The following is a 27,313-nucleotide window of genomic DNA, read 5'->3' as shown; positions in this document are numbered from 1 at the left end:
TGTTTGGTAGGGTATATAGCCCTAACATTAAACCCCAAACCCCATTTTAGTCTAACTGAGTCTAAAATTATACACTTCCCTTTCTTAGACATATTGAGGGACCATGACACATACCTGCATGATGACCCTATTTTTCCACTTTTACTACCAACCCTAATCAACACCCTAAAATGTTTAGCGGAAGAATTGCATGTCTATATAACATCTCTTACATTGAGTCCTCCCCCCCCCCCCCTCCAAGAATTCGGCATCATATATTTATGTGTATGTCACCAGCTGTGTATATATGACAATGATCCATCGCTGTGTTGTCAGATATGAAGCACCAAAGCTAAAGAAGATCTGAATAATTGTTTTCAGACAAAAAATATTATTTGATTTCTCAAAAAAATTTCTTCATTCATTCACCCACTCACTGGCTCTTTCATTCATTCATTCATTCATTCATTCATGTCAATCTTAAAAGGTGTATCATTCTCTCTGAATTCTAAGTGTCAACCACCAGTGACGACAACCTCCTTCATTGATCAAAACAGGAAACATTTGAGAATACTACCAAACATTCAACAAATGCAAAAACAATTTAAATTTACATAAAAACTACTTTTTTTATTGTATACAGCAAGAAATTTATACATACATTTCAACAAAGTAAGAAAATAACATTTACAGAAAAACTACATACGCCATATGTGCAAGCGTTATAATATCCCAGTTATTGATACGTATGATGAATTTACTAGATTGATTAATTGCAATTGATATTAAAACTCAGTTGTCCATTTCTTTGCACTGGAATGAAAATCTTGAAATGTTGCTCTCGTTCAATATTTTCCCCAGGAAGCCTTGACATATTACACAAATTGTTGGTGGGCAGATAGCTATATATAACAATGTGAGAGTAGATATTTTGTATTTCATCTCGGTGTTCGTGTGTGTGATTTTTGTGTGACAACTCTTTCTTTATAGAATTTTATTCATTGATAAGTATAGATGGTATGCAATTTTGCCCCAAATATACATGATTGGAATTTTAGTCTGATGATTTTTGACAATAACTAACAGAAAAAAGGTATAAAATAGTGTTTTTTTTAATACACACACAAAAACACATCAACACAACATGCAAGAAATCGTTTGAAAAGCAACATTCCTAGATTTCATAGCACCCAATAATGATCCACAGAAGATACTTTCAAATAAAATTGCTTAGAATTATCTATGATAAATTGATGGTATAAAATTTATAATCAATATAGTAGCTAAGTGTTTCCAGTATACATGTGAAATTTTAAACAATGTGACATAATCTCAAAATTTGGAGACTTTGTATCATTGAGACTGGTAGAATTATAGGCCTTGGTGGTTCACTTCATGGTGACAGTCTGTGGTAGAACTCAGACCACTATTAAAACAAATGGTGGTCTGAGGGTAGAACCAGTACTCATAACATCCAAATATATATATACACAATTTGCATCAAATAGAGTAACACTGCTCCATTATAATCTAACTTTGCATACCAGTACTAACCATAGACAAGTCACATCAAAATGGAAGGTGTGCTCCCAGTCACAGTCAAACTCCAAAAAAAAACATAGTATAAACTCCCTACAAACAAAGTATTGCATTACTGTAAAATGGTCTAAACCATATCATTAAAATTGACTCAAAAAATAACTTTCAGGTGAGAAAAACATAAGCATGTACATAAAATATACAGAGAGATGACTCTTTAAAGATTCACACTTAACTGAAAGAATCTGACTCATCGTGACCTTTGACCTAAAGTGACATAGGTTGAAAGGTTCTACCCTGATTAACATATTCAATGTCTTGTAAAATCTGTAACTGTAGTATTATTACACTGAGGGATATTGTTTGATTTCCATAAGATATAACAGTTATCTTCCTCATCTTTTACAAAGTCAGACAAATGGATATTTAAAAAGTTTCCTATATATAAAATGTATCTAGAAAGAGAAATTCACCTTCTTTCCTTAGCTTTTTTTTCCTACTCTTTCACTGCATATAAAAAGAGTGATACAGAAAATTTATCCTACACACTTTCCTAATACACATTGTCATTTGTCAAATACTGTTATACAAACTTACACCAAACAATTGATAGCCTGTTTACGGCAATGAATGACTGACTCGGATAACTTGTCTCATACTCAGCTTGTCTGTTATATGGTTTGAAAATACTGGAACAGTTAGCCATATCCCTAAAAGTCATTACCAGCATCAATTTACACAGTTACATGTAAATTACATGTACATTATCACACTATATACACATGTTATGGTAACAAATGAGTTATTATGTAAATGAACACTTGCAAAAGTGATGCATACAGACATCACTTTTGCAAGTGTTCATTTACACAATGACTCATTTGAATGATCATAACCCGTTGAATTAATCACTCCCTCACTGTGACTAAGCTTACTGGATGGGTGATTTTCAAACCATAACAATAACTTGCTAGAGAAAGCAGGTCAAGCATGTGTGGATATCACAGATAATGGAGTAATTTACATAAGTGTCGTAAGCTGGCTAAACAATTTATGAATACTGTCAATATGACTACCACCACTCTCAACATTTGAACTCAAAAAATCAACACTTTTTCTGTAGACTAGTATTTTGGTTAACTAACACCTTTGAAGTGTTTGTATGTACACATTCGCATTAAAATAACTGTATCCTATCTGAATAAAAAATAGTTTTCTGGAATTTAGAATAACATTTCACTCTTCTATATTTTGGTTGAATGGTATACAGTTTTCGTCCAGGTACTCTATACCAAGTATACCATCTGAATATACAATTTCTTTAGGGCATTTAAATGACCATAAAAAAACACTAAGGTACCTCCATGCAAGTTTTGGTTTTTGTAGAGACCCACATTTTGAATTGGATTTTCTACCTTAGACCTTAGAGTATTGAAAGGGGAGAGGGTTAAACTTGGTCTGCTAAATAAAAATATGGTATTTTATTTATAGAATGCATCATTTAGTATTGAAGAAAAATATTCAGTATGGAAATCTTTCAAAAATGAAAAAAAGCTGAACTGTCTATTCTGATGGTGGTATTATTTTTGTTATTTCTTTTTTGTACAAAGAAGAATTTACATGTTTTGTTTGTTTTATTTAAAAAAAAGAAATTCATTGCATACAGTGATAAATTAAAAAGATTATGAAAGTAAATATACAGTAAAAAAGTCTTTCAATATACATTCAGAGTTTCAAAACGAGCAAAGATAGTTTGTCTGGACATGTGATAAGCACCACACTTGGGTAATAATTATCTTAACTATTCATGACTTATTGCAAAATTGAAAAGGAAAGACATCCATTTGTACTGGTACTCCTTAACTTCATTATTTTTTGGCACTGATTACATTGGTCTCTGTGTATTGGTGTTTGTTTGTTTACTGATGGTTACCACAACTACTGCTGCTGTTCATTACTCTCATAGTCCATTCGTATAGCATCAAGGAAACTTGTTCCAGTATCTTGCATTTTTTGATGATGTTCACTGTACGATTTCTGTCGTTCCTGTAAATATAAAAGAAAAATTTATGTTAGTTACAGGAGAGTAAAAAGAGGCAAACTGTCTCATATTTGCTTTCAGTATTCGACCATTGAGGGCGCTATTCATGCTACAGGAGAAAATTAACAGCGCCACCAACATTTTCCTATTTTAAAGTGAACAACTCTGAGTTAGAAGCATCAAGTAAAACGTTCCATGATTCAGTAAAGCAAATGTGCTTATATATAAACTAAAATTGTGTATCCAAGCTTTACCAAATATTTAAAAAATTCCCTACAGCAAAACCTGGAGAGTACAATTTCAAATATTAAAGTGAAGATACACATGTTTTGATGTATAATTTTGAAAAATTAGTAACTGTCTGTCCTACAAAATACCACGAAGGCATCAAAACTGTGATATTAATATGGAGTGGAATTAGAGTGGTTGTCAAAATATCAAACAGTGTTTCATGCACATTTTAGGGTTTTAAGTCTAACAACAATGTACATGTATTGGTGTAGTACAAATACCCCTTATACCAACACAACAGCCTCATGAAATGGAAATTCCCCCTGGTGTAAATATTTTGACTTCTCAACCATATCACTTAGAGAGCATGTTATAAAAACCATACGTTTGTTTCACATTGCTTGACTAATATGCATCACTAAGTAAGCAGTAGTCTGTTGTTATGCAAAGACACTGATTGTGCATAAGCAATTGTATGAATTTAGATTTTAGCGCACACTGAATAAACTAAAATAGTCTGGGTAAATACTGGTGTGAGGTTAATGTCTGAATTGTATTAGCAGAAATGCCACAAATGAAATGATAGCCACAGCACTGCAACACAACTCAGCTTCACACCATAGTATTCAGAGATCCTACTTGCAATGTGGAAAATTTCACTTTGCCTTGAGTGCTTGTTCTTCCTCTTTCTTCATTTTCTCTGGTAGCTCTTTCTTGAGGTCGGCTTCAGATTCAGATTTGGTGACAGATCCTGAATCTGTTCCACTAGAGCTTCCTGTAACAGTACGGCTCCCACCGCTTGCATTTCTACTGTCTGTCTGACTACCACTGGCGCTAGCACCACGACTGAGATTCCTACTACCAGTGCTGCTGTCACTGTCACTCTCACTTCCACTACCACTACTACTACTACCAGTACTACTACTACCACTGCTGCTGCTGCTACTCCTCCTAGCCCTTCTCTCTTTGCCTCTTTCTTCCTGATCTTTATCCTGTTGAAAGATTCATTTAGAAGGTTCAGTGTCATTTAATCTTCTGCAAAAATGCATTTTGTTTGTTCTGAACATGTCTACCTGATTTGATTTATGACAAAAGACACCCATATTTACAAAGCAACAAAAAGATAAGTTGAAGACATTACCAACACTCACAATAATGGTTATACAACACCACCACCACCACCACCCCACCTCCCCTTCCTACCATTCAAACGACAGTAATATAATTATATTATAACTTGTTAGATTTACTTACATCAGTCCAGCTTGTAGCAGAATCTGATGTGGTAGTTTGCTTGGTATTCATTAAATCAGTAAATGGTGTCTTTGTTTCTTCATTAGCTCTGTAAATAAACACATTAATACATAATTAGTACAAGTTAAATAATGTACACATTGTATATGTGTGTCTGCTATACATCTGAGGCAGTGAATTGTCACTATTTTGCATTTACATTTTATTACACTGTTGATTGATGTAATTAAGTTTTGTTGGTCAATATTTTCACAATGTATGAATACAAAGAACGGCTTGATTCTTCAACTAGTTTTGAACCTTGATGGCCTTTTTTTCAAGAAGTTTTGACAATTTTGGAATGTATGATATTTAAAGCACTGCAGTGTTTAAAATTTGAATGATATGTTCACTTGCTTTATTTGCAATTTGCCATTCATTAAAAATTTGTGACAATGACAGATTCTGAAGTAGAAACATCCATCCATTCTAACATCAAACTCGTCATGCTATGTACACATCTTGACAAGTACACCAAAACTCATACTAACACACACACTATCACAAATACACACAAACACAGACATGCACATACACATACACAGTCATATACACCAAGCTGTCGCCCACAGTCAAAGTCAAAGACACACAGACATACACTGAGTAACTTACTCTGGTCTCCTAGGACTTCTTAACTGTGATATACCACTATCTTCACGTCGTAAATCTTGTTGACATGATTTCAATAATTTGACAACATCTGGATGATCATATTGCTCTGCTAAATCTAATGGTGTCCTTCCATTCATATCCTCACCATCTAAAGATGCCCTGTTAGCTACCAACCACTTACAGCTCTCTAAATGACCACTGAAAAAATAGACAAATTGTAATCATTTAATCACTAATATCTATCAACCAGTCACTGTACACATTGAGTATCAGTAATCCAAACTTGCCCTTGACCCCCATATTCAAGATGAAATAGCAAATTGCTCAACAACAAAGAATATGTATGGTTTTGGTCAAGTCTGTGATACTGTATACAATCTACAATGGGTAACTTGTCAAATTACTTAGACAGTGTTTTTTTCTAAATTGGTATATATATTCTTCTGGTGGCAATTCATCTGTGTTGGTAAACCATAATATTGAATTTAACTTTTGTTCTACACACAACTTTGAAAATTTTACCTGAATTTTCAACTGCACACTTCAGTTTTTGTCAACAGATTGACCCACTATTCAGTACACATGAACTTATGGACATGTGAGCCTTATATTGGGTTTATAAATTATTTAACTAGGATATTTACCAAATACCAATCAACCAGACAGAATTTCAACTCAACACCCTTGTACAGACTGGTAGAATTTCTAAGTATTATACAAGTTATTAGGAATAAAGCTTTGATGCTAAACGTTCACAGACCACACAATTAATATTTTAGTGATATGAATATTCCAATGATATGATTCCATATTACTATTATCATGATATTCTAGTATCTTATTATGACATATTAAAAGTTAAAATTTTATTTACTGTAAATGACTTACCTCATGGCAGCTAAATGTAAAGGTGTTTGGCTATCTATGGTCTTGGTACTGACCGATGCCCCCATAACAGACAGTGCATTCATACACCTAACATGGCCGTTCAAAGCTGCCATATGCATTGCAGTGTACCCTGTCCGTGTTTCTTGTTTGATGTCTGCACCATTGACTGCCAACCATTTTAGGATGTCTAGCTGGTTGTGTTCAGCAGCTGTATGTAAAGGTGCACGACCCCTTTCATCTAATTCACTGAAATGACAAATAAAATATGCATATGTTAAATAGTCATTAGCTGAAATTATACATTATGTGGGGGGGGGGGGGGGGGATGCGTGTGCTGATTTTTCCTACTAATAACCATCACTTGCAATTGGCAGAATTCAAATCTAGTATTCAGGCATTATATACAAACTAGTCAATGATATAATCACAGTGTAAGTAATGTTGATGAAATCCTTATTATGCCAGCAACTTTGCTATCATGCCAGAAGATGATTTTTAAAGACCATCCAAGACATGCAATGGCAATAAGATTCCACTACAATGGTTTAATCAATGCAACTTATTTTCACCTGAATAAAAAAAGTTATAAACTCAGCTTGTGACATTCTAAAATATGACATTCTGACCTCAAAACATTACAAAATTATTTATATTAGATGTTTATTGTTATGGCTGCTAAAGTGCTAATCATATAGCAATACAAGGAGCCAAGACAAAAATATGTATGTAAAGAGCATTATAGTAGTAGTTAGGTAGGTTTGGATTACTGGTAGTCACTAATAAAACAGAACGAGAAAAACACACAAAGTAAGTGGTAAATTCATGCCTGCTATCTTTATGCTACAATACTCAAACTATTCTGGCCCTCACTTCTGGCCTTAAAACGGCTTGCAAACAGCACTCCTAGTGGCCAAACCATGAAATCTTTTATCTCTCCACAAGTCAGATAATTGGAATATGGTGTATTGCATTGAACTCACCACATACACTACACACATACATACAATTATTATACATATATACACACGATACATCTATACATACTTGACTAGTTGTTTATTCCTTGTAACCAATGCTTTCACTCTGTCTAAGTTGCCATTCTTTGTAGCATCATGAATTGATGGACCTTGTCGGAATATCCTGTCTTCTTCATTATCTGACAACGTTTTCACAGATGAACCTTTCTCAGACTCCTCACTTGCCTTCATTCCAGCCTAAAACAAAGAAATGTAAAATAACATCAAATTGATGATCTGTCATATAAACTCAATATAACCATATTTTTGTATGAACTGTGCATATAAAAGATTTAGTACTCGGATCAATATTGATTGACTTTTAAAATGTTCTGCTGAGTATTTCACAGCTATAACTGACATGAATGGAGTTGAGCACTATACCTTGAATCCTTCCATGAATATATCAGCCTTGTTATCTTGTGTTTCTGTAGGTGTAACAGATGATGTAGATGGTGGTGGTGTTGGTGATGCTGGTCTTGGTGGGATATCATCTGCTGTTGTACCATCATGTTTTATCTTGCTATCTTCATCATTAGTGTCTGTTTCACTGTCACTATATGATCCACTACTGGTGTCACTGATACTACCACTGGTTGTGTCACTGTCAGAATCACTATCAGTATGTGATTCACTATCAGATCCACCCTCTTTCCTCTCTTCCTTCACTGGTTCACTTTCTGACTCGCTTGGTTTGGTTTTTTGTTCCATTTCACTGTCTGATTTCATGGTAGATTTTGATTTGTGCTCATTGTCGCTGTCTGACTCACTACTACTGCTGCTACCACTGCTATCACTACCACTGCTACTGCTACTTGACCCCGATCGACCTCGGTCTTCAGTTCCAGATTCTGTTACTGAGGTCACCTTCTTCTGGATTTCACTTTCTGTTTCACTTACTGCTGTTGATTTTCTTACTTGTTCACTTTCAGTCTCAGACTCACTTGCTGATGAAGATGATGATGATGATGATGATGATGATGCTGAAGACAATGAAGTTCTACTATCACGATCTTTTTCTTTAATTGTTGGTAGACTTGGTTGTTTTTGTTCTAGTGATGATCTTCTTTTACTACTAGTGTCAGAGTCTACCTCATTCATCTGTTTGGCGTCTTCTACTTCCTGCTCCTTATGCACCCCCAAGGACTTATCAACGCCTTCCCTTGAGGGTGCTTGCTCGTTTCCCGACAGCTTCTTACTTTTCGGTTTATTCCTCGTATCTTCAGGTTCAGTTTCAGTTTGTGTTTCTGTTTGCGTTTCAGATTCAGAATCTGAGGATTCTGATTCGGAACTGCTGGAAGCTGATGTAGCGGTTGTGCTGGGTGGTGCATCTTTCCTCCTGACCCTGACAATCTTAACGCTGGCCGAGTCATCGCTATCACTATCGCTAGAACTACTAGACTGGGCTTGTGTTGCCGTAGTTACGGTAGTTTCACTCACATTACCATCTGTATCAGAAGGCTGACTGTAGTGTGTACTTGGTTCACTTTTTGAAACAACTGTACTCTCTGCTTCTGTCTGAGTCTCAGTTTCTGTCTCAGATTCACTTGAAGACACTGTAATAAACAATAAAGCATAAATTTGATTTAGTACCAAAATTGCATTTATAAGATTCAATTAACAATGTTAATGGGAATAGATTTTATTTCCTGGAGCAGTGTTCCCCTTTCAAGGATTGTATACAATGCTGAATCTCTCAGTCTATTCTATAGTATGATAATCAATACTTACTGTAAGTGATATCAGACAGAGGTAGAATCCTAACAGTTCTACTATCATCATCCATGGCTGATAACCATCGACTACAGTGAAATTCATAAGTGGCTTTCTCCTCATCTTCACGGACAATTACTTTCTCTAAGAACCAACCCATTCCTGTCAAACACAAGACAAATACAATCTTAATCCAATACTGTAAACTTTTGCACAAAAAATGAATGAAATACAGACGTATTAAAGGAATATTTTCAGATTTGTCCAAGCCTTATCATTATATCTATACCTATAATGTAAACTGATGGGACACACAAATTTTGAAGTACGTACAAAATGCGTACAAATGAAGCTATGCATGCATTTGATGTTCCATGGCTTCACTTTAACACAAAGTTGCTATCAATGAACACAATGGATTACTATTTAATATCAGTATAATGGTTACAGGAATCAACACATTCTGTATTTTACTTTTCAAATTTGAAATAGAAGTTTTTGGTTTAACAATTATATTAGGAATTAGTGCAAAGACACTGTTTATCTATAGAGTGAGTTTGATAAAAACATACCAAGTTCTTTCCTGTCATGACCAATTTCTATACACTCCAATTTACCAACATGGAAAGTATCTACTTTAAAGACATCAGTCTGCAGAAGAAAAAAAGAAAGAGATGCAAACTTGTAAATAAAACTATGCTAAACAATCCATCTCAGTACATGCAAAATATGATATACCAGTAAGTATGAAAGTCAATATATGACAAGAAAATATGATGATTCTCAAAATCTTACATGTATTTTGTTTTACAGAATTATTATATATAGATGAATTTCACAATAAGAAATGTATGCATTTTTATAAACTAGATGCTTTTAAAAGGTGATAAAATTCACTGTAACTTTGTGGTATACTTGTGGTACTTGAAATACTTTATGTCTAATGCCGTACAGGCTGATTTCCCAACTCTTCTTCATTAACAATAGCCCAAAATCTATACTTTGTTACTAGTACACAAGTGAAGTGTTCTGTAATGAAGCAAGGTGTACCGGACTAATTAGAGAACTACCAAATAATACTTGTACACGATGTAATACTAATTGCAATGACTTGACTGTTTTCAGATTACTCAATGGAATCATAAAGAAATCAAGCTAAGCTTGAATTATAGTAAACTGTAAGATATGATGTGCCATGCCATCCTATCAGATACCATTTCATGTCACTTCACTTCACTTCATGAATGGGAAGACTGAATAGAACTGAACAACATGACATATCTTTAAGTCTAGAAACTCAACTCACCTGTGCCTTTTGGAACTTGAGTTTACCTCCAGCTCTGGCTTGTTTAAGTTTAATCTTGCCTGTATTACCTTTCGAACCATAGATAGTGACGTGTACATCGGCTTTAGTGCTAGCTCCTAATCTATTACCAGTTACAACTGTGATTTCATAAATGATTCTCCTACCAGACTTTAATCTAGGACCATGTTTTAGATTATCTAAATGTGCCTGTAAAATAAACAACACTTACATTAAATGTACAATAATTGTATACCAAATTTCAGACGCCTGACCTTCATGTTACCTTAGTGATTATGTGTAGTTCATTTTATTCCATTATGATACAGAAACAAGACATAATTCAGGTAGGGTAATATGAGAGTGTAGTAAGACATGTTGGTATTGGTATTGATATTCAAGAAATTTTACATATCTTCCCTTCAACATTAAAGTTCAGTAGTGCTGACATTTTGTGAAAGCGGAACAAAAACTTTTGTCCACACATGCATGTGGACTTGTTCACCAGTCTGATGTTCTGGGTTGATCACATGACACATCACTGGAATCATGTGACATACATGTTCTCCCCTTTTTTTATTCACAAATGACTTTACTCAGTAAACAACTAAATGTTGTACTTACATCAGGATCATAAGGAGGGCTTGGTAAATCAGCCTGTGTAGATACACCTGGTACTTCAGTAGTCTGAGCTGAGGTCTGAGTTATTGAAACCGTGGCTTGGGCACAATTGTCTTTTAATTCTAACCCTAAAGATAATACAGACATTGATAAAGAACTTTTAGGTATTATATACATATACATGTGTACTGCTTTCACATTGTAGACTAGACATAAGGGCTGTATATACAGTTATTTCAACTAAAGCAAATTTCATTACAAAGAGGTTACAGTGTAATAGATTTGGTATGCTTTAAATACTGGATTGCTCTTCCAGTTTTTTGGTGTTTTTTTTTTTAATTTTACTACTGCTTGATGTCTCTTTTATTGATTCACCTTTAGTCTTTTTTCAGACTTTTAACCCTGTATCTCATTTTATTTGACTTTCGGTCACGGTTCTGAGTTGTGAATAAATCATTGCTATTATTATTTAAAAACATGAAATTGTTAAAATGACTGCATAATTATGCATGCAAAGTGCAAAAGATAAGTTCATTTTGTTTTTCTATGAGATTACTTCATCTGGCTTCTTTTAACCACTGACTGTAGTCAAACAAACCATCTTACAGGAGAATATGCTTCTGAGACCAATTTGTTTCAATATCCAAATGGTTGGAATTACAGTAAACTTTTGAATTTTCTAGGAAATCATCTTGATTATTTACCCATAGAGTTAAGTGTTCAATGACTACTTTGAAGTGTAAGTACATTTTCACAGCATTTTGTTCTCTATTCCAATATTGACTTTAAGTATGAATAACTTCAAATTTTTTGAACAAAGTAATACCAAAAAGTTGACTTTTAAAAAAAAAATTCTTGATGCGCATGTTACGTAAAATGAATGACTTCTATTGATATGAGTTGAGTACCTGTAGATTTATCTGTAACTGTTTGAACAGATTTGGCTTCATCATAACAGATAGTTTGTGTTGAGTTAGTAACAGCTGTTTGTGTTGCCATGTCAGCTTGTACAAAATCTTCATCTCTCATCTTTCTTTCTTTCCTTTTTGATTTCTTCTTTCGTTTGTCATGACCTCGATCATTTTCTTCTTCATCATCATCAGCAGCTGCTCTCTGAGCTCTGTTTAATAAAAATACCATAAAATAATTAGATACCGTATTTGAGCCAGCTTGCCTTCCCCTATCATTTTAGCATAGTATGAAACTTTACAAATAAAGAGTCAAGGATAGATGATTAAATGCTGGATATCTGAGAAAGTAACAGATTAGTCTTGTAGTAAGACCTCAGATCTGTGCTTGAAGTGTTGTAGAAGACAGCTGAGGAAGACAGTACTTCTGGTGCATAGGTCCAGCAGCCCTTGACCTGTGGTTGCTTTTAAAGTTAGCAGAATTGTCCAAGGGTCTAGCAGTCTGGCTCTAGCAACTAAATAACAGACTTTCATCTCAATGCAGTGTGATAAACAAAACGACACAAGATGTCGGGTCCCTGACTTTGAAAGCAAAAAGTTGTCAGAACAGAACATGTGACTTACGCTAGCCAGGCAGGAAGATCTTTCCTTGATCTACGTGCTGAGACTGATACTTTGGAACCATTGTATCTACCGTCAACTCTCTCAGATACATCATCATCTTCTGAAGCTGAGGCATCATACTTATAACGTGGTGCTGGTTCCTGTTTGTACAATACATGTAGAATTAATCAGGATTTGCTCCAGTTTTGGAAAACTTTGTGGAAATCTCTAGTTTCTGAACACAGTGCATGATGGAGATAAATATACTACAAACTTTTACTCTGAATTTTAGATAGTTGATAAATCACAATGAGGGGTGAGGTGGAACAGTAAAGGCTAGACATCTCAAGATTTATATGTTGATGTGTTATTGTATTAAAGCTGCTTACGCTGTGACAGAAACGTTTTAAACAAAATATAATAATTTATAACTATTTTGTTAGATATACTGACTTACTCGTAACATAGTACACCCTATACAGTATTGAATCACCTGTGACTAAATGTACTTGTGTCACTGTACACAAAACATGGTGCAATATTATATCCAATCAAATGTTTTATTTTTGGGTCTGCAACCAAGAATCAGTACCCTAATGCAATCACAATTTCAACATGTTGTTGTACTACTTATGAATATTATCAGACCCCTAATTAACATGAGCAGTGTCTAATTATTAATATTTTAACAATTGTCAGTGAAGAATATATCGTTGTTTGTCTGATCGAAAAAATAATACCCTCATGACAACTGGTACAACTTTACAAATAGAAGTATTGCAACATGTGACAGTTATGATATGATCCACCAATATGTCATTTTTGATATGTTCCCTCAAAGAGTATGTCTGAGTGTATTTAAATGAGTTCTCCATTCCTATGTTACATGGTACCCCTGGAATTTATATAAAGTATCTAAGTATAAAAAGAGTTCAACTCCTTCTACATGCCACTCAATGACACATGTTGTCATAGTAGTCCTTCCAAGCAACTGTGGTGAAAAAAAAATAATCTTAGAAGTTCCAGTCTCACATAACAATCATGAATTTTATGATTTAGATTAGAATTTCCCCCTCCCAAAAATAGTGGAAGATTCTGATATAATTTGCATTACAAATGAAAGTATTGTTATGTTAATTAGTTTACATCATTTCATGAACTAACAGGGTGGAACTGCATTGTATACTGTTACCCCTACAACAAAATAACACACTTCTATACTTACATCAATTCTTTCTATTCTGTACTTCCTTCCATTCATATCATATGCAAATTTGGCACTGCTGGGTCGTACAGGTCGTGGCCTTTGACCTTTGGCAGACATCGGTCTGTCTGGTCTTCTTGTGTACCCTCCTGTTGCTGTCCTGGGTCTTCGTCTTGAAACTATTTGACTAGAATCCCTGGAGGTTGTATCACTGGCATAACCATAACGACGGTTACCGTCCTCAGTAGAACCATGATGATCAATGTATGGTAAACTTTCATTGTCATCATCATTCTGTATACCATAGTACTGTTGATAAAAAAGTACACACCAGTGTGAATCAATTCACTCACATTGTTTAACTCAGTGGTGTTTCAATTTTGTGCAAACATTTTCAAGATCAATTTCAGTATTAGAGTGTAAGATATATTCTGCCCTCACAAGCCTCCTCTCACCAATGTGTGAGTGTGTCATGGCGTACCTTTACAGACTATTACAGTATCTATTAATTAAATTCTTATACATATAAAATACTAATATAGATTTAAAAGCATATAACATTACACAACATGTTTGATGAATATATATGTAATATTAATTATAATAAGCTGACATTTTTTTCATTTTTTTAAAAAGAGAGTGTCCATTTCTAAGTTGACAATTCTATAGTGAGGCTTTAATACATAGATAGATAGTCACATTTTAAATTGTAGTAATTTTCTTGAATCTTACATATCTAGAGCAGGAGGTATTACATTTGAATTGTTATTTTTGACCACTGTACCATGATTGTATATTCAACCAAGGTCATAAAAACTGCCATGATTGTATCATACTATATTCTATGTTCAGTATGATTCTATGGAGTCAGGGGGGTCAAATAATTAAAATCTCTGATCATAAAATCCGAAGACCTGTCTTTTAGTTTGACTAAAGTGGACTGACATCATTCTATATGTCTTGGATAGTTCATATATAGTTCATATATTACAATATAGTTTTACCTTGTCATATGGTTTACCATGTCCGGCAGGCATTGGTTTACGACCCCTACTCCGACTTCGCGCCTGTCCAACATTTTCCTGTAACACAAAAAAAAGTAAAATTGACATAAATCAATAAAACTTGGTGAACAGTGATACAATCATGGAAAGGTGTTTGAGACAATAGCACAGTAACACAGATGTATAGGGATGCAGTAGATGGAATAGTACTAGAATGCTTGAAAGGGGTATTGAGAGTGAAATCAAAATACAATCAATATACTAAAACAGTTATCCTGCATATTTTTTTCAATTTTAGCGCTTTACATAGGGACTCTGTATGTGAGTATGTGTTTAAACTTTGACAGATTCTACCAACTTTCACTGGCTGCTGACCATGGATTTTGCAATGTCCTTCCCAGAGTCATGGCAAGTAACATGATAAAAGATTAAACCATGCAATTGTATTCCTTTACCTGACAAATCCATCTATTTTGGGTTTATGTTCAGGCAGTTATAACTGGCTATGACAAACATGTGAGTAAAATACTTACTGTAGCCACCAATAACTTGGTTGCTGTATTTATGATCCTTTCTGCCTCTCCTTGTGAAATGTAACCAGGCGGTCTGGAACGTAGCGCCACAGAACCCCCACGTAATGTACCCTGTTTTCTGTAAGAGATACGAAATGTATCAAATCAATGGTTTATACATACACTTCAGTCATCAATGCCAATGGGGAAATTTATACTGCAACGTTGCTTCTTCTTTTGTTGACTTTGCAAAACTGACATACACCAATGAAAAATATTTTGTAGAAGAACGTACATGTGCAGAACAGAATCTGTTACTACAAATGACAATGCAGGATATCAAATTATGCCATAGAAAATACAATAGTTGTGTAATGTTGTGAATGTAGATATCTCTCAGATATACAGCTCATGAGATAAACAATGTCTGCAGAACGTGACATGGTGTGAAGTTCTTTGTTATCCAATGACAGACAGTGACAGACACAGTAAGAGTATATAACACACTGTATCTTGGTCTTATCTGTAATAAACAGTCACTGCTGTACTATGTGTGTATCATGTAGACACCAATAATCTTACTGTGTGTACACAAAGAGCTGAATGTGTGGCCAATGTGTTTTTGCTTTAAGAAGTCATCGTATGTGTCTGGGTATTGTGTCTCACTACTGATTAATGTCAGATACTAACAATGGACAAACCAAAATGTCAAAATGGATTTGTTTGCCTTTATAAGCCTCTAGCATAACAGGTTTGTAGGATTATAGTGTATGGGGTGAGATTGACACGTATTGAGGTGACCTAAATCTGAACTCATAACGGTTGAATGAATAAGAAAGAATCCATTATGTACACAATGTGAAGTCTAAAGAACAGGATATCTAAAATGAAAGAGGAACTTTGTTATCAATATGTTAATACAATGGACATAGATAACAGGAGCTACCTATTAATTATACAAGATAATGTGTTTGAAATTTGAACCCCCACCACCACCACAAACTATGTTAAGGTCTATTTATTTCAAGGAACAGAGAAAAATACCACTACCAATGCTACTCTTTACACCCAGAGGGAGCTATTTATCAGACATGTCTATTTCAATATCCAGAGAATGATACAATAGTGGTATACTCCGCCTTGTTATTCCTTACATCTACATAGAGGGAGCTATACTGAACAGAAAGGTCTATGCTTCCTTAGCAAACCTACTAACTACAGATTGACTTACTTTCTCCTAGTTGCCCCTGCTGAGTAAGGTCTTGATCCAGCTGAGTAAGGTCTTGTACCTGTGTAAGATCTTGTACCTTTTTTTGGTTTGGGTGGTTTCACTGGCACATATAACACACCATCAGGTAAATATGGATGCTGAAATTAAACGGTAATGAATGATATGTTACTTTAACATACAACAATGAAATACTTCACCAATGACATGAACGTTACATATGGAAATTTAACAATGAAATCTTTCACACTGAGTAATAATTTTCTACAGCCAGACTGCCTATACTATTAATATATATAATAATGTATGCATTTTATAAATGCATTTAGCATTTATAAATAAAATGTTGTATTTTGCCATCTGTGATGTATATTATAACCACTAGGAGGTATGGTGAACTCTTTCAAAATCTGCAGAAATCAAGAATGACATGTGAAATATTGCAACCTGTTTTAATATGACGTTACAATTGTAAGAGGAGATTTAACAATGGACAACTGTAATGATACAGAAATAAACAATATATATATATATATATATATATATATATATATATATATATATATATATATATATATATATATATATATATATATAGCTTTGGTAGTACTGGAACTCTTTCTTGGTTGTAACTCGGAGTTTCACGCATGGTGCGATCATCAGATATATATATATATATATATATATATATATATATATATATATATATATATATATATATATATATATATATATATATATATATATATATATATATATATACATAGACCTATCAACAATGTATTCCATATACTTACTGTATATCTTGAACTTGCCATGTACCTTGTAACATCTTTCCTGTAAAATAAAATAAAATAATTGGAATATCAGAAATGCCATATTTTGTTGAAGAAATAAGTGGCTGTCATAATAAGGATTGGGCAGGGTTTTCTGATAACTCTATCTAAAATGTTCAACACCATACTGTACCTATATACATGTATTGTGATGTATGTGATCAGTGACCTTGTCACCATGACAATGGGGTCATCGTAGGGGCAGTTTTAATGCCATCTGTTCTAACACAGAATTGACAACTGTCTTTGACAAATGTTTTATTTCTTACAATGATAAAAAGTTATTTATGACAACAGAACTCTTTTTTGGTAATTTTTAACTTTAAGGATATTTATTGGAATTTCAAGGAATAGCTGCTAGATAGAATATATAGGATAATTATGATGAGAGTTCAAATAAAGATAATAAGTGCTATTCTTTCACAATCACACCATGTAAAGATTTTCTTTCTTTAAGAAATATAAATAAACATAGTTTTTCTTCATCCTGTTGACTGTCATTATCTTTGATTCCTGATGTGCTTCCCTCTTTTTATTTTTGATATTTATATTTTGATGAAACTGAGATCACTTAACAAATTAAACCATTCCCTGTATGTTGCATTACAAATATTAAACGTTTGCCAGTGAAATCATGCATGTTGCTAAAACAGACAACAAAATTTGATACTTGTCCAAGTACTTACTTGACTTTTTGTTCCTTTTCTGATTGGTGATGCCTTGCATTTAAAGTATTCAAATGTACTTTAACCTCATCATCATGGAAATAATGTTTTAAACTTCTATCATGAAGACCATCGTATTGAAGAGTTGGTCTCTGAAATCACAATATACAGACATTAATTAGACCCTAACATTACAATGTGACTGAAAGGAAAATCATACAATCACTGAATGTGAGATTATCTTTATGGGTATTTATATATAATCACCAGTGTTCAAGGTAAAATGTGGTTATGAGTATCGATATATGATCACCTGAAGAGTGAATTCAAGGTACAATGTTCATAACCTGATATTTTCAGCTATGTTTAACTTCGTTAATATTTGAAGAAAAAAAAATTGACCGGTTGTACATTGCAAAACACATACTTTCATATCATGTATATATCATGTATACATGTATATGTGTATATAGCATTTAATTTCAAAATGGAAAAGAAAACATGTTAAAATAACCAATCATTGAAATGTACATTTTGTATACCAACAGAATCATGGAGATTAATTTAGAATTAAGCCAAGAACATGGGCCCTAAATCCTAGTTCCTACATGTATGGGAGCACAACTGGTAATGTACCATTCCTTTGAATTCATTGGTTAGCAGATACTATTTTGGTTGGTTTTTGAATGATTAATAAAGTAATGATGGTAGAAAATTAAAGACACATACATTTTTGAAATAAATATTGTACATAATGATATGCTATAGATGCATGGTTTACTACAGGTAAAATGCAACAAGTTAATGTCTAAACAATAGTAGTCATGGCAACAAAACTCCAGTGGCCATTATTACCCCAATGAAATGTCACTGTCATTGTTAGAGAGATGTAATAAAGGCTTAAATAACAATGACAGGTGATTCTAATGACTATAGAGATAAACTTAGTGAAGGTAATAATGTCAGACTCAGAGAAGGGTATGCAATGAATCATTCACTGGGTTAACGAATAAAAGGTCTCCTTCCTTTGTAAGTTGATTTGTAAAAGGCATTCCAATAATTGTGTTGGTGGTTACTATGAGATAGGCAAACACGAAGGAAACATATCATTTGTAGAAACCTTGTTAGTTATTATAATTTAGAATACAGCAAAGTTATTTATCGAAGTATATATATTTATTCTATTTGAGGTGTCTATTTTCAACAAATACTCAAACACATTTTTCTCCATACATATTCTTTGTAATTACATCTCCATTCCTCCAGAGGGTGTATATTACATTTTGTGCAACTACTGGTTTGTCAACATATATTGTGTTCAATAGAATTGATGTAAGATTGGGTAAACACATTGAAGTACGGTAGGTGTTATAACAGCTGACAGTCTGAAAGACACCACCTGGTAACCCGGTATAAGTAAGTAGATTACAGCCGGAAGGCATGGAATTGAAAGGCCTTATGTGTTTGATCACAGTCTGTACAGTATGCACACTAACAAAACCTTTATGGAATACAAAAACAATTCAGTATTACTTTTTTTACCACATTGTAGCCAAAAGATAATAAACATCCAATGCCATAGTAAGAATGAATAGTATTTATAAATATGCCCAGGAAACATAAGTTCAACCTCAGATAGCAGTCTGACACCCCTAGAGACTTAATTGTTTTGGTGTTACACTCAAGAAGCCGGATCCACACCAAACCAAGGCAGATATTTTAACTCTATGGCAACTATACTTTTTTTACACACAACAATTACATTTTCAGGGTCAAAACATTGGTATTATATGACCCCCCCCCCCCCCCCCCCCTATGATTCCCTTTACCCCGATATTACAACCAATACTATTGACAGATTATCAGATATATCACATTCACTGTATGACACTTTGGACACTAGGATGGCAACCAAAAACTACACTTTTGAACCCTCTTTACTAGTATTTACCACTGGCAGATAACTGTGTAGAGACATAAGCATCAAGAAATATAATTGTATTAGGGCAAAAGTTCAAGTAGCAATGGCCCTCACCATGGCAACTACGATAGTCATCATGTGACTCCCTGAATATAGTATCTCTATATCTTGTCTTATCAAACACTGTCAACTTATGTGTGGTCCACTACTAGCCTTAGATACCAAGCGTATCATTCACCACATTGTTTCTAAGGCTAACAAAACTACCTGTTAGATAATTATTTACTTTATTGACTCACTCAATGTAAATACCTTTCACCTACTGGATTAAGTGGTCCAACAAAAGTTGGTGTGTATTTGTTCTACCTTCTTGGTTTTAGCAGTGTTTTCCTTCAAGACAGTAAGTAGGTATATCTGCTTGCTTAGTCTCTTCTGAGACTAACTTTCAAAATCAACTAGCCTCATTATCATATCTAACCAGTTAAATTCACAGAGTTCCCCAATATTATCAAATCATCATATTGATTGAATAATAAACTGATAATATAAATCATAAATGAGGTCATTCTGACATCATGGTTTATTTCAATGTTCGATATTAAATTAATATGTGATGAATGTGAATACAGTATCTCTCTATAAATACAAATACATGTAGTATGGACTTGTTTTATCCTTATCATCAATGGCTTTTGGAAGATACATGTACCCATGGTGTTGCTGACTTCAATTCTTAGTCACATTATAGTTTTATCATCAATCATCGTAGCATTGCTTGAACCTTTCCCCTCTACTCTTCTCTTTGTCTAGGTTTGTTTGCTGGCGTCATCAGAGTAGTGACTATTCTAATTAAGGTATGTTTGTCTAGTTGTAGAGTACTAAGCAACCCACACCCCTGATATTTACAACCCTGTCTGACAACTAACCCATATCAAGGTCCTTTGAAAGTTATACTTTTTAGCATGCCCTTTACAAATTGTCTGTGACTTTAATGACTTACAGCCCGTAGTTCTCTCTTAACCCTACGTTCTCATAAAAAGTAACAGCGGGTCCACACCAACACACATAGTTCAATTTTGGCTTTGGTTATAAAACATATACTGTATTGTTGTCCAGCAGGTAGCACCAGAAATTGAATTACAACAACAAAATTTTTCCTATGAAAATAGACCTGACAAATTTCTCCCACAAAATACTAGGATGGCATGAAGTATCATTCAAAGGTCTTGATTAAACAGCGTATCAGACCAAAGATTTGATTTCACACACATCTGAGTCATTTAGTCATTGTCACTGATGGTTAAAATTAAACATGAAACATACTCCCAACAGTGGTCTCTTGTACTACAATATAACCAATGCTGGGTAGTACCAGCAACGATTCTATTTTAGAAGTACAGCAAATTCCATCTGTGACCATCGATCTGATCACACAATATAAGATTAACACTAAATCTCCATAGATTGCTATATCCACAAACACGAACAATGTGCAAAACCTTACAAAATAATATTATGTTTTCAATAACTTTTAAATTCAACTATGTTATCACACACAGAATGCATACAGAACACTGACTACGTGGATTGAACACTAAACGAAGACTTAAACGATTTGATTTATGTGAGTACAATGAATAATATATGATGGAAATTTGTTCATTATAAGTACTGACAGAATGGATCCTTTGTCATACTAATAAACAATTTCCAATCTAGTTCAATTTGGAAAGTACAGCCAATTGAGAAAAAAAACGACTACCATAAATAAATGACATTCACAAATTGAAGGAGACATTAATGTTGATTACTCCCATTCATGTTCATTTCTATGTCAAGTGAATATAATCAATGGATATCAAGGAAAATTACACTTTCTGTGTAGGAGAAGAAATTTTAATTAATTCACGAAATGAACAATTTGAGATGTTATGATGATTGATTATCGCTATGTGATATGCAAGAATGCATATAATTATGTACATTTTCAGAGTTACCATTCACTGTTCATATAGTGTCAGGATGGTAATTCATCTAAATTTATGTAATTGAATTGTGGACCTCTTGACATCTCAGCTTCTGTACGTTAGATGTAACTAAATAACTCTGTCAGACTGATTTACATTCCCCATCTACTAAACTTTACTTAGTACTGCTACAGTTGATCCCTTGGTAAAGACTGGATATGAATTAACAATATATTACCTTGGTAACCAAAGCACAACACTATGATTTAATCTCTAGATTTGGACATGTTGTCAAAATGTTTCAACTTACAGGTTTCTTGGTTGGGTATCTTTGTCTTGGCAATTCAGGTCCGGATAGATCAAAGCCATCTTCCAACCTCTTTATTTCCATATAATATTTTCTGAAATAATAATAATAATAATAATATTAATAGATTTTGAAGTCAAAGAAATGGAAATTAGTTCAAAGAGTTATTGAGTTACCCAGTTGACGTTTCAACTCCTTGTTATTATATGTACACATAATAGCATTGTATGTACACATAATGGCAACATGACAGCAAGTAGAATGACACACTGACATAGTTTGACAACCTTATGTCGTTGCTGTGGTAACGTGTAACAGGACATGACCAGCTGTGACATCAACATCATGATAGTTCAATCTTTTACAGCTTTATTTCATTGAGTATCTAAACACGGAGGTATCAGGCATGTGATGTAAATTGACAGTAATAACTATTGGTATATTATTGAATAACGGCTACTCGTTGTACTACAGTTTAGTTTCAATAATATATTTTAAATATAGTTTTAACACAAATCAGATAGCAGTAATTATATCATTTTAGAATTACATAATTCTGAACCCTCATATCTACTAACATTTTTAAGTTTAGTTTTGAACAATATTTGAAAAAAAAATTATCTTTCATTTGTTTTTATAGTAGAATTATCCGGTGTATAATTTTTGGTTGGTGTTTTTTCAATAACAGACTTTATTTTCATTTGTTATGCTTTGTCAAGTGCCTCTAAACAATCATTTTTTTGTATTCTGGCACAATACAATTTTTTACTTTATCCTTACCTCATCTTATATATAAATTACTTGTAGTTTTAATTTGTAATTCTACTGTAAGCTAATCATTAATTCAAATCATATGCAAAAGCTTGACTAAGATATGATTCAATGTCAACACTTCGATTGTAGAAGAGATTACAAATATCCAGTCTGTTAGCAGAAATGATTACACATTTATATACAAACATTCATTTTTATGTTTTCATTAATAATAAAACTTTTATTAAAACTAGAATAATATTCTGACTATGAATACAAGTATATTGTGTTATAACTTACTTATCATTTGTATATCTTTAACATATATATGTTATTCTAGAAGAATGGACATTTACAGTAAATCACTGGAATGGCACTTACAGCATACATGTGTGTGTCACTGTATTACTGTTATTGTATCATGTTATGTAATTCAGTGAATGAGTACACCTTATATTGGCATTATGACAACTTTCTTTTCAAGATATTCTGAATGCCAGTATTTATTTTTATTTGAAAGAAAAAAGTGGCTGTCATCCTGTTAGACTCATAAACACAAGAACCTTTTAAGACATGACCAATTATACATCTATATGCAAATTGCATAGAATATGTTTTAATACTCATGCCCACACAAATGAATTACCAAGTTTCCATCGTTACAGACTTAGATATCACAACACACCACACATACTCCTGGCAAGAGTAGACTGTAAAGTGCTCTCTGATTTTATCAACAGGTGGTTGCCAAGAAACCAATTTATATTTCATTCACTGAAAGCATTGGTGAATTTTGACATACTACAGTGAGATATTGTAAACATTCATCCCTAGATGATATTATTAAGTCAATGAACAGAATGAACTGCTGCTATGCAAACATACCCCTATGGTTTTTCTAGAAACCACAGAATGGAATAAATTACTTTCTAGTGCCCTGGTGAGATCTTCTGATGAAATATTTCACATACAGCCATTACCACGTCAGTGTTCTTGGTAGCATATTAAATGTATCACAGTATGTATCATACAGCTGTTAATTAATTTTAGCAATGACTTAATATCTCGACAGTAATCATTTACAAAATATACTTATTCGTTAATTTTTCCATGCATATTTTTTTTCACAATCTAAGATTTCCTATAATGTAATAACTTTTTCATTGCCATGTCAACCAATAAACATATTCTATTTCTCGCTACATTTACATCTAGAAATATCGGTCATATTTATATTATGAGTGATTCATGTAATTTTAATATGTATGTGAGACTAATGGACATGCAACTGACAATGTACTCAATGAATGTGTAAATTTCATCAACAACGGTCTTATTTGTTTTGACTGTTGACTGTACAAGAGTGTACAGTTTCAAATTATTTCAGACACAAAAAGCTCCCATATTGCTAGACTAATTTCACCTTATAGTAAACATAACAATTTACTCTGACTCTTCAGGCTGTATTTCAATCAATTTTGTATTCTGTACTTGTTTAAGGAAATATTAGTGATGTGTATGTAAAGTAATATCGATGTGCTGAGCGCATGATTTGATTTAGGTTCAAAATACTGAACAGGGAAATTGATTTGACTGACACACGGAAACGACTTGAATCAAACTCACGATTACTGCGCCAGACGTCATGCATGACTACCAATGATGCAATTTTCTACCTGTGTATGGTTTATTGTTAGGGTTACTTTTGTGAATTGAAAGCATTTCTGTCATAAGATTTATTGTGAAAATAACTTGAAAGAAATTTCCGCTTCTGTGATGTATTAATACAAAACATTTGATTTTCTTTTTATGTCATAAAATTTACATATTTCATTCTTATCCTAATGATTTATAGATGATTCAAAATAATTTCTACATTTCAATGTCCAAATAAATTTCATATAAATGAATGAATTGATGCATGAAAATGTGGTACACTTCCAATATTCTGTATGGGTAGTGGTGCATTCATGCATTTTGTTTACCAGTACATGCTCTGTCTCTACTAGACACTTTACATCTCCATCCATTGTTCAACTAGTTATATTTAGAATACTAGTATATTTACAATTGAATTTTACATCTCAGACTCCAACATCATTTGATCAAATAGGTAGAGTACTATTTATTTTATCCTATAAGGAATTGTCTGTTGGCTTATAGTATTTGTCAATGCACCAAAATCATGTTAAATAAACTTATCTTTTACTTATTTTATGATTGACTAAACTATTTGTTGATTTCAGCTTTGAATTTCAAGTATGACAAGTATGATGTCAAATTGTCAACTTTTGAAACAAAACCATGTGACAGTCTGAAATCATCAAATAATACCAAGTATATCACATAACAAAACTGTTACCATGGTTACTTATCAGTATAATGTAGAGGCTATTCATGGTGAATCCTGAAAGCCATAGATAGCCTTTACACTGGTATCAGTACTTATATACTGAATACAGGGCTGTCACATTAAATGTGAACTGTTATCAAACTGTTTGACTGTAAGGTATGTCATGTTGTTCAGCCCTATCAGGCTTCTAAACCAGTGGTTACTGTGATTGCGTGTGGCTGATAGTGTGGGATAGACTATCAAACTGTGTAATAAAAATATAAAACATACAAGTTTCATCTGATCAATCAAATTGTATATCATTCTGGTACTATTAGCATTAGTTTCAATTATACAACCATAGATTTTATGCTCCAAGTAACACCATATCTCTATAGATAAAGCTATTCTTCTTCAATGTGAAAAATTAATACATTTTCTTTAAATTCTAGCTGCAATAATGTACGAAGACATTTTGGAGGCATTCACACACTAATATGATATCAATTTGGCATCAATTTTGAATGTATTTTCAGAGTGCTGATTAGATGTTGATAAATTAGTCACAAATAATGTACGATTCAACTTGGTGTGATTAAATAGTGGCAGTCAGCTGGAATGTTTTAAACCCTCCTGGGAAATCAATATATCTGACTGGATAAGTTGTGACACTAACAGTGAAAGAAGTAGATACCATTGGAATTGCCACACTCCATGATTTAATGTCCCGTCATTAGACTGGACAATCACTGTCATGAGAATACCACTAAATGTCTCAGAAGAGTCTTTATATTGTCTTTATTTTTACTGCTACAGGTTTAATACATTTGTTTTATTGGTCCTGAGTACACCTGTATGAGGTGTAGTACCTAGGTGTGTAACCCTGTACCTTAGTTTATGCAAAACAAATATGAACAGTTGTCACTGTTTGGAGTGATTTATGCTTTGGAGAAGTCAGGTATGATATCCATCTTCTTTTTATTTATTATTGAATGATATGAATTCATATTCATAAAGATGTCTGATCAAACATTTTTGACTTGAGTCAAGCGTGACACGGGGTGTTTTTTGGGTTTTTTAAATATATTATGATTTGTAGACCCCATGCAAGAAAGTGAAAACATGGAGGTAGGAGGTGAGAGTGGTTTGAGATCGACACAAGCTGACTCATTCATTGTCGTTGACAAGATTCTTGTTCACGAATTTACAGATACGTGAAAGATTTATTTTTAAATATCGCAAACAAGTTGGTAGACGTTCTAGGTGTCCAGTAAGTTTGTTACACCGTGTAAAACACGATAATTTACTTGTTACTGATAACTAGTAACATGCTAAGAATTGAAACAATGGGATAGTTGAAAGTCAAAGTGGATCGATATAATCCCCAGATTTACATGGTCTGAAGTGAAGACGATGGAAGTGTGCAATCTTTCGATGTAGCTCTCTGGTTCTCACCCAAAAAAGTGGACGGTGATTTATGGCGAACCAATCTTAGATAAGCTCGAACGTTTGAACGGTGTGGTGTGATTGGAATAAGCAACTACCACCCTCGACTGCTCCGGGGTAGTAAACGCTCGGAGAACACCTGTGTAATAAAACACCCAATTTTGCCAAGAATATACTTTCGTGTCACGAGTTCGATACATTTGAAACAATGTTAAAGTAATAAGTATAAAAATATAGACTTACAGTTTCCTAGCCGTCGACTTTATGACGTCCTTCGACATCTTGTTATCAGATCATTTGGGCCGTTCAAATAACTACACAAACTTCGAGTTCAAAGGAAGTCATAAGGTTGTTTCCTGCACACTGTTTGTTGTCAGCATAGTAGCCCTGC

The 27,313-nt window shown here is 33.5% G+C and overlaps 1 protein-coding gene across 3 annotated transcripts; it reads right to left on the bottom strand.

Annotated features, from left to right (window-relative positions):
- Positions 1–621: 621 nt before the first annotated feature.
- LOC144435169 (uncharacterized) lies at positions 622–27,294 on the bottom strand. Of its 3 annotated transcripts, none has more exons than XM_078123738.1 (21): positions 27,166–27,294; positions 22,395–22,485; positions 18,218–18,348; positions 17,493–17,532; positions 16,699–16,835; positions 15,489–15,606; positions 14,956–15,033; positions 13,973–14,260; positions 12,769–12,908; positions 12,145–12,356; positions 11,240–11,364; positions 10,619–10,825; positions 9,885–9,963; positions 9,331–9,474; positions 7,984–9,155; positions 7,628–7,797; positions 6,584–6,829; positions 5,696–5,893; positions 5,045–5,132; positions 4,430–4,782; positions 622–3,564 (listed from the first exon to the last, which is right to left on the bottom strand). In XM_078123738.1, exons 1-20 carry the CDS (start codon positions 27,201–27,203, stop codon positions 4,447–4,449), a joined length of 4,038 nt encoding a protein of 1,345 aa, XP_077979864.1. In that variant the 5' UTR covers positions 27,204–27,294; the 3' UTR covers positions 622–3,564; positions 4,430–4,446. The 3 variants fall into 3 exon arrangements, with proteins under 3 accessions (XP_077979864.1, XP_077979865.1, XP_077979863.1); XM_078123739.1 differs by having other exon boundaries at positions 4,434–4,782; XM_078123737.1 differs by having other exon boundaries at positions 4,456–4,782.
- Between the last annotated feature and the right edge of the window lie 19 nt (positions 27,295–27,313).

Source organism: Glandiceps talaboti, chromosome 5 (genome assembly GCF_964340395.1).
Source record: "Glandiceps talaboti chromosome 5, keGlaTala1.1, whole genome shotgun sequence".
NCBI classification, from domain to species: Eukaryota; Metazoa; Hemichordata; class Enteropneusta; family Spengelidae; genus Glandiceps; species Glandiceps talaboti.
Note: the sequence above shows the minus strand (reverse complement) of the source record. Positions and strands in the feature narration are given on the sequence as shown.

What these genes read in the sequence shown, in the direction of transcription:
- LOC144435169 (XM_078123737.1), bottom strand. Translation starts at nt 27,203, where the DNA reads ATGTCGAAGGACGTCATAAAGTCGACGGCTAGGAAACT. An exon ending in GATACCCAACCAAGAAACCT is followed by an intron (nt 18,349 to 22,394) that starts GTAAGTTGAAAC and finishes TTGTGATTTCAG; the next exon opens with AGACCAACTCTTCAATACGA. An exon ending in AGGAAGAACAAGCACTCAAG is followed by an intron (nt 3,565 to 4,455) that starts GCAAAGTGAAAT and finishes TTATATTTACAG; the next exon opens with GAACGACAGAAATCGTACAG.